We start from the raw sequence: 15849 nt of genomic DNA, 5'->3' as shown, positions 1-15849 counted from the left end.
GAGCTTTGTGTTTTTTTATGGTGCCAAATACAATAGGTGCATCTCTTTCCTCTTTGCACAGTCTTCAACAAGTATGTCGTTGCAACAAAAATCACTCATTGGAATCAGAGCTCTGTTGCTCAGGCAGGCAGTGTAATGAGCAAATCCACAACATGGTGTGATATGGTATTTGATAAATTTTTAAACAAATTCTGGTGATGGATAGTTTGTTAAAGGCATTAATCATTTATCAGCACATGCATAATGAGGCTTCTGCTTCCAGAATGATATTATATCACCGTGACTTTGCATAACTAGGATGTGAGCACCTGACGGCAAGGTTTCTGTATATCTGCCTAATCCCTCCAGAGCAAAAATTCTGCAAGGTTAAAGATGCACTTGAGCTCCCATAAAATCTTTTTTTTTTTTTTTTTTTTTTTGTGGCCTGACTTGAAAATAAACGAAGCATGAGGATGAGAAGTGAGCCACCTGGAGACTCCTGAGATTGATGGTGATTGCTGCAGAGATGTGATTATAATTAGCCTCTTGATAAGTCTTAGGATCAAATTTAGGTTCCGAGTTTCAGGATTTAAATAACTTTTTAATACATCAGTTCAATATTATTTTACCATTCCAGATCGTACCTGTAAATTGCACTGTCACTTTAGTGGTAGTGCAGGTAATTTTGCCAGCAGTCACCTTAAAAAACTCACTTGATTAGCTCAACAAATCAGATAAACCAATCAGGCTGAGTTGACGATTTTGTTTGACATGTGAATGTTCAGTTCACAGCTGCCTGTTATATAGTTTGCATGCCAAGATTTCACACACACACACACACACACACACACACACACATACGGGTCTATGTGGTATGGCGGGACTATACTACGTCAATCCGCCCGGTGGTGGTTTAAGTGGACTACCCTTTTGAAAGGACTTAGAGCCAAGGGAGCGAGGTTAAAGTGTTCGAAAAAATCTGAAAAAAATTTGGGTCACTTCAGACCTCATACACTCCCTATAGAAGTCTAGATACACTGATACACACCAACCAGACTCTATTGTGTTTTCTGGAGACATTGTCCACTTGACAACAATGTGTTTTATGAGGTCCAAAAAAAACAATATTGGGTCTTTAAAGGGACAATGATGTAATATGTAAATAGCTCATCATTACCATGAATACACATCTGACAGGACACAGGATTACTGGAACATCATTTTATTAGTGTTCTTGGATCTGAACATTAATTTTAACCATAAATAAAAAAAGAAATCTATGGACAAAAATGCCCACGCTTCCCACAGAAATATAAAAATATAGAAAACAGAAAAATTAAAAACATTTAAAATGAATTTTAATAGTTTAAAGGTAAATATTAAGGGGAGAAAATATGCATTTATAATTTTTTATTTTAAATATAACCCGTCAAAAAAAACCCTAAATAAATTAAATGTAAAAATTATGAAATACAAACTACTTCTGTATTTAACAAGAACTTTTTTTTCTTTAAACAGAACATCAGTGTTAACAACAATTGGCAATCTGACCAAGATGTAAAACCACAGCTCTCTAAACAGTTATTTTAGTTCATTTTTTTCTGCCTTTTTGCAGTTAATCCTCTGTTTCTTACAAAATCTCTTATGTTTTGAACTGTTCTTCCTGCCAACACCGGATCTTCTACCAATTTGCAATGACTGCATTCATTTTTGGTGGCTAGTTTCCCTTCGTTTATGTGGTCTTTAAAATGCCTCATCACTGCAGCAACCTCAGCCTTGGACCACATGTTTTTGGGAGCTCTTCGGGAATTGTGGGATTGAGCAGCATTTTTCTCTGGAAGATATATAAAGTAGTAGTAGTTAAAACAAACAAAAAACCAAACAAAAAAAAACAAAAAACATTTGGTGGTTAAAAGAATGGATGCTACCCTGTACTAACTTCTGAAATGTGTTGCTACCATCAATATCAAAACGAGCTAAAATTCTCTTTGAAAATTTATCAAATTTCTAAAATGAGACATTTAGTGTTCCGCTGTGAATAAAAGACTGAATAAAAAGTTGAATAAAAGTCTCTTGATGCATGCTCAATCATCCAGGTAAGTAAATCCCAAAACGTTGATTCTGTTAATCTGGACGTAGCGTTTTCAGTGGGAGAAACATTTTGTCACTCATCCAAGTGACTTTTTGCCACCACTCTGCAGTTTGCCATATGTTGCAAAGTGATGAAACAATAATAAGCTTAGAGAACCAACTGCACCCCTTACCTTCAGAGGGAGCAGCAGTCTCACTTGCTGCAGGCATTGTGAGTGGTCCTTCATCTGCTGATTACACAATTTGATTAAGTTTTAATATTTGTAACAAACATTTTATCCACAGAAACCAAGCTAGTGGTAACTTACCACAATCTACAGTGTCTTGGAGCTGCGCTGTGTTTGTGGAATCAGCTACTGCATGTACAGGCTCACTGGTGCCACACGCCAACATTGTGAGTGCTGTGTCATCATCATCTGATTCACTCTCACTGTCCTTTGTTTCAGCATCACTTAATGCAATTTCATCTGAGAAATTGTGGGAAAACCCCCCCAAAAAACCAAACACAAACCCCCCAAAAACCTCACATTAACAACGAGATATGACAAAATACAGAACAAATACTGGAAATTATAGTACATAGTTTTACTATTTAAGGCCACCACTCTGCAGTTTGCCAAATGTTGCAAAGTGATGAAACAATAGACTTCAAGAACCTTAAATCATGGACATTTAACAGAATGGTCTGTGCTTTTAGGTTTTAATTCGGTTGATAAAGCATAATATTCAACTACTGCCCTAATATTTGCTCCTTTCAATACAAACCTTCTATTTTGATCTCATCCAGTGATTTCCCCTGGATCTGGGAAAGTTGTCCTTTTTCCAGTGTTAAAAGCAGTTTGGAAATCTTGGCCAGCTGTGTTGTGGGAACTGGTAATCTGTAGAATTCGCGGTGAACGCGGATATCATGACCCAGGAAATCTGCAACCTGATCAAGTTCGTTGTTTTTCAAATTAAGGACTTGTGAGAGTGTGGCAACATGTTTTCTGAGCTGTGTCGATCTTAGATACTCAGGCTGCTTTGCTCCACACTGGTGTGCATGAACACGCAAGGAGTCCATTCCTCTGTAATGACTCATTGATCGGGGTCTTGCAAAGAGGTAGATATTAGTGGCACAAATACCACAGTCAGGCCTCCTACTAACCAGTAGTGACAGAGCATCCAGCATGCTTGGTGTTAGCAGAACTGGAACATTTCTGTCCCTTTTTCCCATTATTTCTATTCTACAGAAATAGTTACAGAGTCTCTGTTCCATTTCTGAGAGCCCCATGGCAACATCTGTGTGGAGTGCTGTTTTGTCTCTTTCAAGAAAACTTTTGAGGCGCATCTTTGAAACCTCTCCAGAACGTCTTCGGTTGAACACAATGATTTGTGAGAGTGTAACTTGTGCAAGTTGGGCATAATTCTGAGCTGTGGCTTCGTTCTCCAAGCTGCAAAAGGCACTTTCTGCAGATTTTTGAAGGTAGTGATGGAGAATCCGAACATCTTCTGTAAAGGGCAATGTTGATGGCTTGTTAAACTTTGCCTCACTCAATGTGTTCAAGGCACGGTGAGACACCATCTCAGACCATTTGGAGACATACAACTTCTTGAACGCATCAGTGGACTTGATTAGGGCTTCATCCTCTGTCATGAGGGCACGACAATGGATAATGTCAGACATTTTATGCAGTGTATGTCCCAGTTTCAGCGCAAGGCTTGGAGTTTTGTATGACAGTGTCTCTTCATCAAAACCTGAAACTTTCTTTACTGCTTGCACAACTCTCTGGAAATTAGCAGGCTTAATAGCTTCTTCCATGTTATGCACTGAGAATTCTGTGCGCAGACACAACAACAAACGTCCCGCTTCACGAAGCTTCTGTCGTATATAATCATACTTTGTAGGGTCTTGTCCATGTTTATTGTAGAGGGACTGGGCAAACTGAATAACAGTAAAGTCATTTCGCACAGCTGAGGCAATCTCATCTTGTTTCATAACAGCAAGAACCTTCCAGACTCCACTTGACACCTGCGGATAACACTGAGACTCCAGAGTTAAAGCCAGGCCGAGTACTTTGGTTCTTCCAGGTTCTTTATCCGTGTCATCTTTTGGTTTGTTAGGACATCTGCGGACATGTCTCCAAAGATCCTTGCGAACATACATCCCTTGACAATAAAAGCAATGAGCAAACTTTCCCTCTACTGCTTTAATCTTGGGTCTTCTCTTCACTTTCAGTGGTCCCACTCCACCATGCAAAACTGCAGCATTATGCTTAAAATTTCCCTTATTTCTCAATTTCTCTAACAGACTTTTACGCTCGTTTGAGTCTCTAGGCAGGGAAAATGCATGCACAACATCAGGAGCCGTTTTGTGCGTTTTCAGGTGGCGGGAAATTTTAGCTTGTGGTTTGCCACAAAAATAGCAGTAATTTCTTTTACTTAAAGTCATTTTTTCTGATTCAGTTTCGCAAAGCTCACTTTTATCTTGTGGCTTGTCCTTTGTCAAGTTGTGGATTAAATTCGTTGAATCTGATTGTTCATGCGCTTTGGAGATGTCATCTTGGCATAGCAGACCTTTTGATGTGCTTGGCAATAATGAGATGTCTTCATCTGAATCTTCATCATATGACTCTGAATCTGGCACATATTCTTCTTCTGATATGCTGTGGTTGCCATCATCATCGCTTGATATTTGATCCAGAACTGAATGTGGCAATCCATCCTCCCCTGAATATTCAGAAATTTCTTCTTTCTGGAATGTAAGAACAAAAGTTTTTTTAATTGATCAATACTTTAGACAGGTAAAAAATAAACTGAAAAAAAGTCAAGCCAAATATGAATGGGATACACACCTGTGTTGACTGGTGGCAATTCTGATTTGCCAATTTTGCAAGGCAAGATTTGTGCCAGACCCCTAAACAAACGGAAACACATTTTGATAGACTTAATTTAGCTTTGCAGTTCTATTTAAGTGAAGTAGTTTTTTGTCAAAGCATTGCAGTAATGTCAAATGCTGAAAAAACAAAAAAAACCAAAACTGTTCACATTAAGGATATTTTAATGACTACACATACACTGCTAATCCCCCTCCCCCCCCCCCAAAAAAGGACATCCCAGATGTGAATGAAGGAATTATTCTTATTAAATACTTTGTTCTTTAGGTAGTTGAGTGGCATGAAAGTGTGTAGTTGAATGTGTGTGGCCTCCAGATGCCTGTACGACTTCCCTACAATGCCTGGGCATGCTCGGGATGAGGTGGCGGATGGTCTCCTGAAGGATCTCCTCCAAGACCTGGACTAAAGCATCTGCCAACCCCTGGACAGTTTGTGGTGGATGGAGTGAGACATGATGTCCCAGATGTGCTCAATTGGATTCAGGTCTGGGGAACAGGCGGGCCAGTCCATAGCATCAATGCCTTTGTCATGGAGGAACTGCTGACATACTCCAGCCACATGAGGCCCAGTGTCGTCTCGCATTAGGTGGACCCCAGGGCCAAATGCACCAGCATGTGGTCTCACAAAGGGTCCGAGGACCTCATCTTGTTACCCAATGACAGTCAGGCTCTCTGGCAGGCACAGAAATGCCACCCCTCACCATTACTGACCCACTGCCAATATGATCATGCTGGAGGATGTTGCAGGCAGCAGAACATTCCCCACGGCATCTCCAGACTGTCACGTGCTCAGTTTGAACCTCCTTTCAGCTGTGAGGAGCATAGGGTGCCCGTGCTGAAGTTGCCAAACTTTGTGTTTTCTGGCAAATGCCAAACATCCTGCATGGTGTTGGACTGCAAGCTCAATCCCCACCTGTGGATGCTGGACCCTCAAGTCACCCTCATGAAGTCAGTTTCTGACCATTTGAGCAGACAGATGCACATTTGTGGCCTGTTTGAGGTCATTTTGCAGGGCTCCTCTTGTTCCTCCTTGCACAAAGGTGGAGGTAGCGGTCCTGCTGCTGGGTTGTTGCCCTCCTATGGCCTACTCCACATCCAGGTAGCACCTCCATGCTCTGGACACTACACTAACAGACACAGCAAACCTTCTTGCCACAGCTCACATTGATGTGCTACGCTAGATGAGCTGCACTACCTGAGCCCCTTGTGTGGGTTGTAGACTGTCTCATGCTACCACTAAAATGAAATCACCGCCAGCATTCAAAAGTGACCATAACATCAGCCAGAAAGCATAGGTGCTGAGAAGTGGTCTGTGGTCACCACCTGCAGAACCAGTCCTTTATTATGGTGAATTGACTATAATTTCCACTTGTTGTCTACTCTATTTGCAAAACAGCATGTGAAACTGGTTGTCAGTGTTACTTCCTAAGTGAACAGTTTGATTTCACAGAAGTGTGACTGACTTGGAGTAACATCGCATTGTTTAAGTGTTCCCTTTATTATTTTGAGCAGTTTATGTTATGGAATGGGGAATTGAGGACAATCCCAAGTATACCATTTTTACAAGGTCCTGCACCAATGAGGTAATACTGCATTTCTTTAATTAGACGTGACCACCCATTAATTAAAAAGGGAGCAGTGTTCATTTCAGCACGTCTTAACTTGTTGAACTCTATTAATGCTTTTTACTATACACTGTACCTATTCACTAAATGTCTCACCTTTGCACTTAAAGCCAAGCCACTTGAGGGAGGAAACCGGTCCCACACACTGAATGCACTTGTCCAAAGATGATATTGTTGTGCACACCAGACGATGATTGTGACACTGTTAGCAAAATATTGCAACATTTATTTGTTTTGGACAGTTGGAAAGGTGTGTTTTCAATTCAGTTGCAGATATCAACTAATAAACTTCGTCCATGTAAATCACATCACACCCAGGTGACTGCCAAACACACACACACACAGCATCCATAAAGAATGATGATAGATTAAATTATTAGTTCATTAAGTGGTACACTGGATTATATTTACCCTTTCAGGCTCTGGATGTTTCAGGTCCAGATCATTGTTTGGAAAGCTGTTTGGTTGCGGCTTTAGGCAGCTCACAGTCTTCTGAATCTGGCTGGTCTCAGTCTTCGTGTGTAACAGATAGAGAATGAAGACAAAAGAACAGTAATCTGACAGTTACTAAAAATGCATCACTCAAGAGGATGAATAGACCATTTCACTATCGGCAAATAGCGTAAGGTACACATCGTGCATGAGAAACATTCATTAAAATCTGTCCTAGGTCAATGTTACCTCTTCAAAATCTTGCACTGAAGAAGAATGCATGGCTTCTGAGCCTTGCTGAGGCATTTCTTCATCAAGATCCTGCAACAAAGAAAAGATGGCACAAAGATTAGACCAAGTGCTCTTCTTGCAACTGTACTGGGCAGTCCTGTGCTTCTGTCTTTAATTTGCATGTGTGTGTGTGTGTGTGTGTGTGTGTGGGGGGGGGGGGGGGGGGGGGGCTTTCCACTCAAGAAATGTTTTCTTCTGAAAAAAATACTGGCTACAATAATTAACAACTGATTCCTTTGCAATCATCCATCCTCTTCCACTTATCCTTATCAGGATTGTGGGGTAGCAGTTTTGGGGCCTATACCAGCTACCATAGGGCAGTACAACCTGGACAGATCGCCAGTCTAACATGGAAGGACAAGCATTTGCATTCACACCAAAGGGCAGTTTTGAATCACCAGTTAACCTAACCCCATAAGCTACATCTTTGGACTGTGGGAAGAAGCCAGAGTACACAGCCAGAGAGAGCCCATGCATTACAGCAGTAAAAAGTGCCTAAAACAAGTTAAGAAGTTGTATAGTACTATCTATCTTAATGTTCAAGCCTGAGTTTCAAAAAATTTCAACATAGAAACAAAGCACATGCAGTCAGCTCTGCATGCTGTAGGTCAAACTGTCAAGACATACGAGAAGACCCCTCCTAAAACCAGAGTGATGTCACCATGAAGCAAACTTTGACGGAGTCCCCCAATAACAGTGTAGTCCTCCTAAGTCACATTTGGGTGGTTAACACACACACACACACACACTCAGATGTTATCCAGACTTGCACTTTGAAACAATGAAAAGGACCTACAAGCCACGGTCCATGTAAATCACATCACACCCAGGTGACTGCCAAACACACACACACACAGCATCCATAAAGAATGATGATAGATTAAATTATTAGTTCATTAAGTGGTACACTGGATTATATTTACCCTTTCAGGCTCTGGATGTTTCAGGTCCAGATCATTGTTTGGAAAGCTGTTTGGTTGCGGCTTTAGGCAGCTCACAGTCTTCTGAATCTGGCTGGTCTCAGTCTTCGTGTGTAACAGATAGAGAATGAAGACAAAAGAACAGTAATCTGACAGTTACTAAAAATGCATCACTCAAGAGGATGAATAGACCATTTCACTATCGGCAAATAGCGTAAGGTACACATCGTGCATGAGAAACATTCATTAAAATCTGTCCTAGGTCAATGTTACCTCTTCAAAATCTTGCACTGAAGAAGAATGCATGGCTTCTGAGCCTTGCTGAGGCATTTCTTCATCAAGATCCTGCAACAAAGAAAAGATGGCACAAAGATTAGACCAAGTGCTCTTCTTGCAACTGTACTGGGCAGGCCTGTGCTTCTGTCTTTAATTTGCATGTGTGTGTGTGTGTGTGTGTGTGTGTGGGGGGGGGGGGGGGCTTTCCACTCAAGAAATGTTTTCTTCTGAAAAAAATACTGGCTACAATAGTTAACAACTGATTCCTTTGCAATCATCCATCCTCTTCCACTTATCCTTATCAGGATTGTGGGGTAGCAGTTTTGGGGCCTATACCAGCTACCATAGGGCAGTACAACCTGGACAGATCACCAGTCTAACATGGAAGGACAAGCATTTGCATTCACACCAAAGGGCAGTTTTGAATCACCAGTTAACCTAACCCCATAAGCTACATCTTTGGACTGTGGGAAGAAGCCAGAGTACACAGCGAGAGAGCCCATGCACTACCAGCAGTAAAAAGTGCCTAAAACAAGTTAAGTTGTATAGTACTATCTTAATGTTCAAGCCTGAGTTTCAAACCACATAGAAACAAAGCACATGTAGTCAGTTCTGCATGCTGTAGGTCAAACTGTCAAGAAATACGAGAAGACCCCTCCTAAAACCAGAGTGATGTCACCATGAAGCAAACTTTGACGGAGTCTCCCAATAACAGTGTGGTCCTCCTAAGTCACATTTGGGTGGTTAACACACACACACACACTCAGATGTTATCCAGACTTGCACTTTGAAACAATGAAAAGGACCTACAAGCCACAGTCCATGTAAATCACATCACACCCAGGTGACTGCCAAACACAAACACACACACAGCATCCATAAAGAATGATGATAGATTAAATTATTAGTTCATTAAGTGGTACACTGGATTATATTTACCCTTTCAGGCTCTGGATGTTTCAGGTCCAGATCATTGTTTGGAAAGCTGTTTGGTTGCGGCTTTAGGCAGCTCACAGTCTTCTGAATCTGGCTGGTCTCAGTCTTCGTGTGTAACAGATAGAGAATGAAGACAAAAGAACAGTAATCTGACAGTTACTAAAAATGCATCACTCAAGAGGATGAATAGACCATTTCACTATCGGCAAATAGCGTAAGGTACACATCGTGCATGAGAAACATTCATTAAAATCTGTCCTAGGTCAATGTTACCTCTTCAAAATCTTGCACTGAAGAAGAATGCATGGCTTCTGAGCCTTGCTGAGGCATTTCTTCATCAAGATCCTGCAACAAAGAAAAGATGGCACAAAGATTAGACCAAGTGCTCTTCTTGCAACTGTACTGGGCAGTCCTGTGCTTCTGTCTTTAATTTGCATGTGTGTGTGTGTGTGTGTGTGTGTGTGTGGGGGGGGGGGGGGGGGGGGGCTTTCCACTCAAGAAATGTTTTCTTCTGAAAAAAATACTGGCTACAATAATTAACAACTGATTCCTTTGCAATCATCCATCCTCTTCCACTTATCCTTATCAGGATTGTGGGGTAGCAGTTTTGGGGCCTATACCAGCTACCATAGGGCAGTACAACCTGGACAGATCGCCAGTCTAACATGGAAGGACAAGCATTTGCATTCACACCAAAGGGCAGTTTTGAATCACCAGTTAACCTAACCCCATAAGCTACATCTTTGGACTGTGGGAAGAAGCCAGAGTACACAGCCAGAGAGAGCCCATGCATTACAGCAGTAAAAAGTGCCTAAAACAAGTTAAGAAGTTGTATAGTACTATCTATCTTAATGTTCAAGCCTGAGTTTCAAAAAATTTCAACATAGAAACAAAGCACATGCAGTCAGCTCTGCATGCTGTAGGTCAAACTGTCAAGACATACGAGAAGACCCCTCCTAAAACCAGAGTGATGTCACCATGAAGCAAACTTTGACGGAGTCCCCCAATAACAGTGTAGTCCTCCTAAGTCACATTTGGGTGGTTAACACACACACACACACACACTCAGATGTTATCCAGACTTGCACTTTGAAACAATGAAAAGGACCTACAAGCCACGGTCCATGTAAATCACATCACACCCAGGTGACTGCCAAACACACACACACACAGCATCCATAAAGAATGATGATAGATTAAATTATTAGTTCATTAAGTGGTATACTGGATTATATTTACCCTTTCAGGCTCTGGATGTTTCAGGTCCAGATCATTGTTTGGAAAGCTGTTTGGTTGCGGCTTTAGGCAGCTCACAGTCTTCTGAATCTGGCTGGTCTCAGTCTTCGTGTGTAACAGATAGAGAATGAAGACAAAAGAACAGTAATCTGACAGTTACTAAAAATGCATCACTCAAGAGGATGAATAGACCATTTCACTATCGGCAAATAGCGTAAGGTACACATCGTGCATGAGAAACATTCATTAAAATCTGTCCTAGGTCAATGTTACCTCTTCAAAATCTTGCACTGAAGAAGAATGCATGGCTTCTGAGCCTTGCTGAGGCATTTCTTCATCAAGATCCTGCAACAAAGAAAAGATGGCACAAAGATTAGACCAAGTGCTCTTCTTGCAACTGTACTGGGCAGGCCTGTGCTTCTGTCTTTAATTTGCATGTGTGTGTGTGTGTGTGTGTGTGTGGGGGGGGGGGGGGGGGGGGGGCTTTCCACTCAAGAAATGTTTTCTTCTGAAAAAAATACTGGCTACAATAGTTAACAACTGATTCCTTTGCAATCATCCATCCTCTTCCACTTATCCTTATCAGGATTGTGGGGTAGCAGTTTTGGGGCCTATACCAGCTACCATAGGGCAGTACAACCTGGACAGATCACCAGTCTAACATGGAAGGACAAGCATTTGCATTCACACCAAAGGGCAGTTTTGAATCACCAGTTAACCTAACCCCATAAGCTACATCTTTGGACTGTGGGAAGAAGCCAGAGTACACAGCGAGAGAGCCCATGCACTACCAGCAGTAAAAAGTGCCTAAAACAAGTTAAGTTGTATAGTACTATCTTAATGTTCAAGCCTGAGTTTCAAACCACATAGAAACAAAGCACATGTAGTCAGTTCTGCATGCTGTAGGTCAAACTGTCAAGAAATACGAGAAGACCCCTCCTAAAACCAGAGTGATGTCACCATGAAGCAAACTTTGACGGAGTCTCCCAATAACAGTGTGGTCCTCCTAAGTCACATTTGGGTGGTTAACACACACACACACACTCAGATGTTATCCAGACTTGCACTTTGAAACAATGAAAAGGACCTACAAGCCACAGTCCATGTAAATCACATCACACCCAGGTGACTGCCAAACACAAACACACACACAGCATCCATAAAGAATGATGATAGATTAAATTATTAGTTCATTAAGTGGTACACTGGATTATATTTACCCTTTCAGGCTCTGGATGTTTCAGGTCCAGATCATTGTTTGGAAAGCTGTTTGGTTGCGGCTTTAGGCAGCTCACAGTCTTCTGAATCTGGCTGGTCTCAGTCTTCGTGTGTAACAGATAGAGAATGAAGACAAAAGAACAGTAATCTGACAGTTACTAAAAATGCATCACTCAAGAGGATGAATAGACCATTTCACTATCGGCAAATAGCGTAAGGTACACATCGTGCATGAGAAACATTCATTAAAATCTGTCCTAGGTCAATGTTACCTCTTCAAAATCTTGCACTGAAGAAGAATGCATGGCTTCTGAGCCTTGCTGAGGCATTTCTTCATCAAGATCCTGCAACAAAGAAAAGATGGCACAAAGATTAGACCAAGTGCTCTTCTTGCAACTGTACTGGGCAGTCCTGTGCTTCTGTCTTTAATTTGCATGTGTGTGTGTGTGTGTGTGTGTGTGTGTGTGGGGGGGCTTTCCACTCAAGAAATGTTTTCTTCTGAAAAAAATACTGGCTACAATAATTAACAACTGATTCCTTTGCAATCATCCATCCTCTTCCACTTATCCTTATCAGGATTGTGGGGTAGCAGTTTTGGGGCCTATACCAGCTACCATAGGGCAGTACAACCTGGACAGATCGCCAGTCTAACATGGAAGGACAAGCATTTGCATTCACACCAAAGGGCAGTTTTGAATCACCAGTTAACCTAACCCCATAAGCTACATCTTTGGACTGTGGGAAGAAGCCAGAGTACACAGCCAGAGAGAGCCCATGCATTACAGCAGTAAAAAGTGCCTAAAACAAGTTAAGAAGTTGTATAGTACTATCTATCTTAATGTTCAAGCCTGAGTTTCAAAAAATTTCAACATAGAAACAAAGCACATGCAGTCAGCTCTGCATGCTGTAGGTCAAACTGTCAAGACATACGAGAAGACCCCTCCTAAAACCAGAGTGATGTCACCATGAAGCAAACTTTGACGGAGTCCCCCAATAACAGTGTGGTCCTCCTAAGTCACATTTGGGTGGTTAACACACACACACACACACACACTCAGATGTTATCCAGACTTGCACTTTGAAACAATGAAAAGGACCTACAAGCCACAGTCCATGTAAATCACATCACACCCAGGTGACTGCCAAACACAAACACACACACAGCATCCATAAAGAATGATGATAGATTAAATTATTAGTTCATTAAGTGGTACACTGGATTATATTTACCCTTTCAGGCTCTGGATGTTTCAGGTCCAGATCATTGTTTGGAAAGCTGTTTGGTTGCGGCTTTAGGCAGCTCACAGTCTTCTGAATCTGGCTGGTCTCAGTCTTCGTGTGTAACAGATAGAGAATGAAGACAAAAGAACAGTAATCTGACAGTTACTAAAAATGCATCACTCAAGAGGATGAATAGACCATTTCACTATCGGCAAATAGCGTAAGGTACACATCGTGCATGAGAAACATTCATTAAAATCTGTCCTAGGTCAATGTTACCTCTTCAAAATCTTGCACTGAAGAAGAATGCATGGCTTCTGAGCCTTGCTGAGGCATTTCTTCATCAAGATCCTGCAACAAAGAAAAGATGGCACAAAGATTAGACCAAGTGCTCTTCTTGCAACTGTACTGGGCAGTCCTGTGCTTCTGTCTTTAATTTGCATGTGTGTGTGTGTGTGTGTGTGTGTGTGTGGGGGGGGGGGGGGGGGGGCTTTCCACTCAAGAAATGTTTTCTTCTGAAAAAAATACTGGCTACAATAATTAACAACTGATTCCTTTGCAATCATCCATCCTCTTCCACTTATCCTTATCAGGATTGTGGGGTAGCAGTTTTGGGGCCTATACCAGCTACCATAGGGCAGTACAACCTGGACAGATCGCCAGTCTAACATGGAAGGACAAGCATTTGCATTCACACCAAAGGGCAGTTTTGAATCACCAGTTAACCTAACCCCATAAGCTACATCTTTGGACTGTGGGAAGAAGCCAGAGTACACAGCCAGAGAGAGCCCATGCATTACAGCAGTAAAAAGTGCCTAAAACAAGTTAAGAAGTTGTATAGTACTATCTATCTTAATGTTCAAGCCTGAGTTTCAAAAAATTTCAACATAGAAACAAAGCACATGCAGTCAGCTCTGCATGCTGTAGGTCAAACTGTCAAGACATACGAGAAGACCCCTCCTAAAACCAGAGTGATGTCACCATGAAGCAAACTTTGACGGAGTCCCCCAATAACAGTGTGGTCCTCCTAAGTCACATTTGGGTGGTTAACACACACACACACACACACACACTCAGATGTTATCCAGACTTGCACTTTGAAACAATGAAAAGGACCTACAAGCCACGGTCCATGTAAATCACATCACACCCAGGTGACTGCCAAACACACACACACACAGCATCCATAAAGAATGATGATAGATTAAATTATTAGTTCATTAAGTGGTACACTGGATTATATTTACCCTTTCAGGCTCTGGATGTTTCAGGTCCAGATCATTGTTTGGAAAGCTGTTTGGTTGTGGCTTTAGGCAGCTCACAGTCTTCTGAATCTGGCTGGTCTCAGTCTTCGTGTGTAACAGATAGAGAATGAAGACAAAAGAACAGTAATCTGACAGTTACTAAAAATGCATCACTCAAGAGGATGAATAGACCATTTCACTATCGGCAAATAGCGTAAGGTACACATCGTGCATGAGAAACATTCATTAAAATCTGTCCTAGGTCAATGTTACCTCTTCAAAATCTTGCACTGAAGAAGAATGCATGGCTTCTGAGCCTTGCTGAGGCATTTCTTCATCAAGATCCTGCAACAAAGAAAAGATGGCACAAAGATTAGACCAAGTGCTCTTCTTGCAACTGTACTGGGCAGTCCTGTGCTTCTGTCTTTAATTTGCATGTGTGTGTGTGTGTGTGTGTGTGTGTGTGGGGGGGGGGGGGGGGGCTTTCCACTCAAGAAATGTTTTCTTCTGAAAAAAATACTGGCTACAATAATTAACAACTGATTCCTTTGCAATCATCCATCCTCTTCCACTTATCCTTATCAGGATTGTGGGGTAGCAGTTTTGGGGCCTATACCAGCTACCATAGGGCAGTACAACCTGGACAGATCGCCAGTCTAACATGGAAGGACAAGCATTTGCATTCACACCAAAGGGCAGTTTTGAATCACCAGTTAACCTAACCCCATAAGCTACATCTTTGGACTGTGGGAAGAAGCCAGAGTACACAGCCAGAGAGAGCCCATGCATTACAGCAGTAAAAAGTGCCTAAAACAAGTTAAGAAGTTGTATAGTACTATCTATCTTAATGTTCAAGCCTGAGTTTCAAAAAATTTCAACATAGAAACAAAGCACATGCAGTCAGCTCTGCATGCTGTAGGTCAAACTGTCAAGACATACGAGAAGACCCCTCCTAAAACCAGAGTGATGTCACCATGAAGCAAACTTTGACGGAGTCCCCCAATAACAGTGTGGTCCTCCTAAGTCACATTTGGGTGGTTAACACACACACACACACACACACACACACACACACACACTCAGATGTTATCCAGACTTGCACTTTGAAACAATGAAAAGGACCTACAAGCCACAGTCCATGTAAATCACATCACACCCAGGTGACTGCCAAACACAAACACACACACAGCATCCATAAAGAATGATGATAGATTAAATTATTAGTTCATTAAGTGGTACACTGGATTATATTTACCCTTTCAGGCTCTGGATGTTTCAGGTCCAGATCATTGTTTGGAAAGCTGTTTGGTTGCGGCTTTAGGCAGCTCACAGTCTTCTGAATCTGGCTGGTCTCAGTCTTCGTGTGTAACAGATAGAGAATGAATATACAGTGCATTTTTGAAGAGGCTTTTGAAACATTAAATAAACTGTATGAGAAAGATAAGTTTCAAGCTATTGTCTTTAAAATATTCACTGTCATGTATAGAGAATTTAAGGCCCTATGATTA

At 41.6% G+C, this 15849-nt stretch overlaps 1 protein-coding gene across 2 annotated transcripts; it reads right to left on the bottom strand.

The window, feature by feature from the left end:
* Positions 1 to 982: 982 nt before the first annotated feature.
* LOC146554228 (uncharacterized) lies at positions 983 to 7056 on the bottom strand. Of its 2 annotated transcripts, XM_085255124.1 has the most exons (7): positions 6979 to 7056; positions 6664 to 6769; positions 4902 to 4963; positions 2836 to 4801; positions 2379 to 2537; positions 2244 to 2300; positions 983 to 1813 (listed from the first exon to the last, which is right to left on the bottom strand). In XM_085255124.1, exons 4-7 carry the CDS (start codon positions 4496 to 4498, stop codon positions 1566 to 1568), a joined length of 2127 nt encoding a protein of 708 aa, XP_085111250.1. In that variant the 5' UTR covers positions 4499 to 4801; positions 4902 to 4963; positions 6664 to 6769; positions 6979 to 7056; the 3' UTR covers positions 983 to 1565. The 2 variants fall into 2 exon arrangements, with proteins under 2 accessions (XP_085111250.1, XP_085111251.1); XM_085255125.1 differs by lacking the exons at positions 6664 to 6769; positions 6979 to 7056 and having other exon boundaries at positions 2244 to 2297; positions 4902 to 4967.
* Between the last annotated feature and the right edge of the window lie 8793 nt (positions 7057 to 15849).

The sequence above is a fragment of the Mchenga conophoros genome, linkage group LG18 (genome assembly GCF_057382185.1).
Source record: "Mchenga conophoros isolate Kocher_MC1m ecotype Shallow Benthic linkage group LG18, M_conophoros_male_GT1.1, whole genome shotgun sequence".
NCBI classification, from domain to species: domain Eukaryota; kingdom Metazoa; phylum Chordata; class Actinopteri; order Cichliformes; family Cichlidae; genus Mchenga; species Mchenga conophoros.
The sequence above is the reverse complement of the archived record's forward strand: the minus strand, read 5'-3'. Positions and strand labels throughout refer to the sequence as shown.

What these genes read in the sequence shown, in the direction of transcription:
- LOC146554228 (XM_085255124.1), bottom strand. Translation starts at nt 4,498, where the DNA reads ATGACTTTAAGTAAAAGAAATTACTGCTATTTTTGTGGCAAACCACAA. An exon ending in GGATGAGATCAAAATAGAAG is followed by an intron (nt 2,538 to 2,835) that starts GTTTGTATTGAA and finishes ACAATTTCTCAG; the next exon opens with ATGAAATTGCATTAAGTGAT. An exon ending in GACTGCTGCTCCCTCTGAAG is followed by an intron (nt 1,814 to 2,243) that starts GTAAGGGGTGCA and finishes TATATCTTCCAG; the next exon opens with AGAAAAATGCTGCTCAATCC.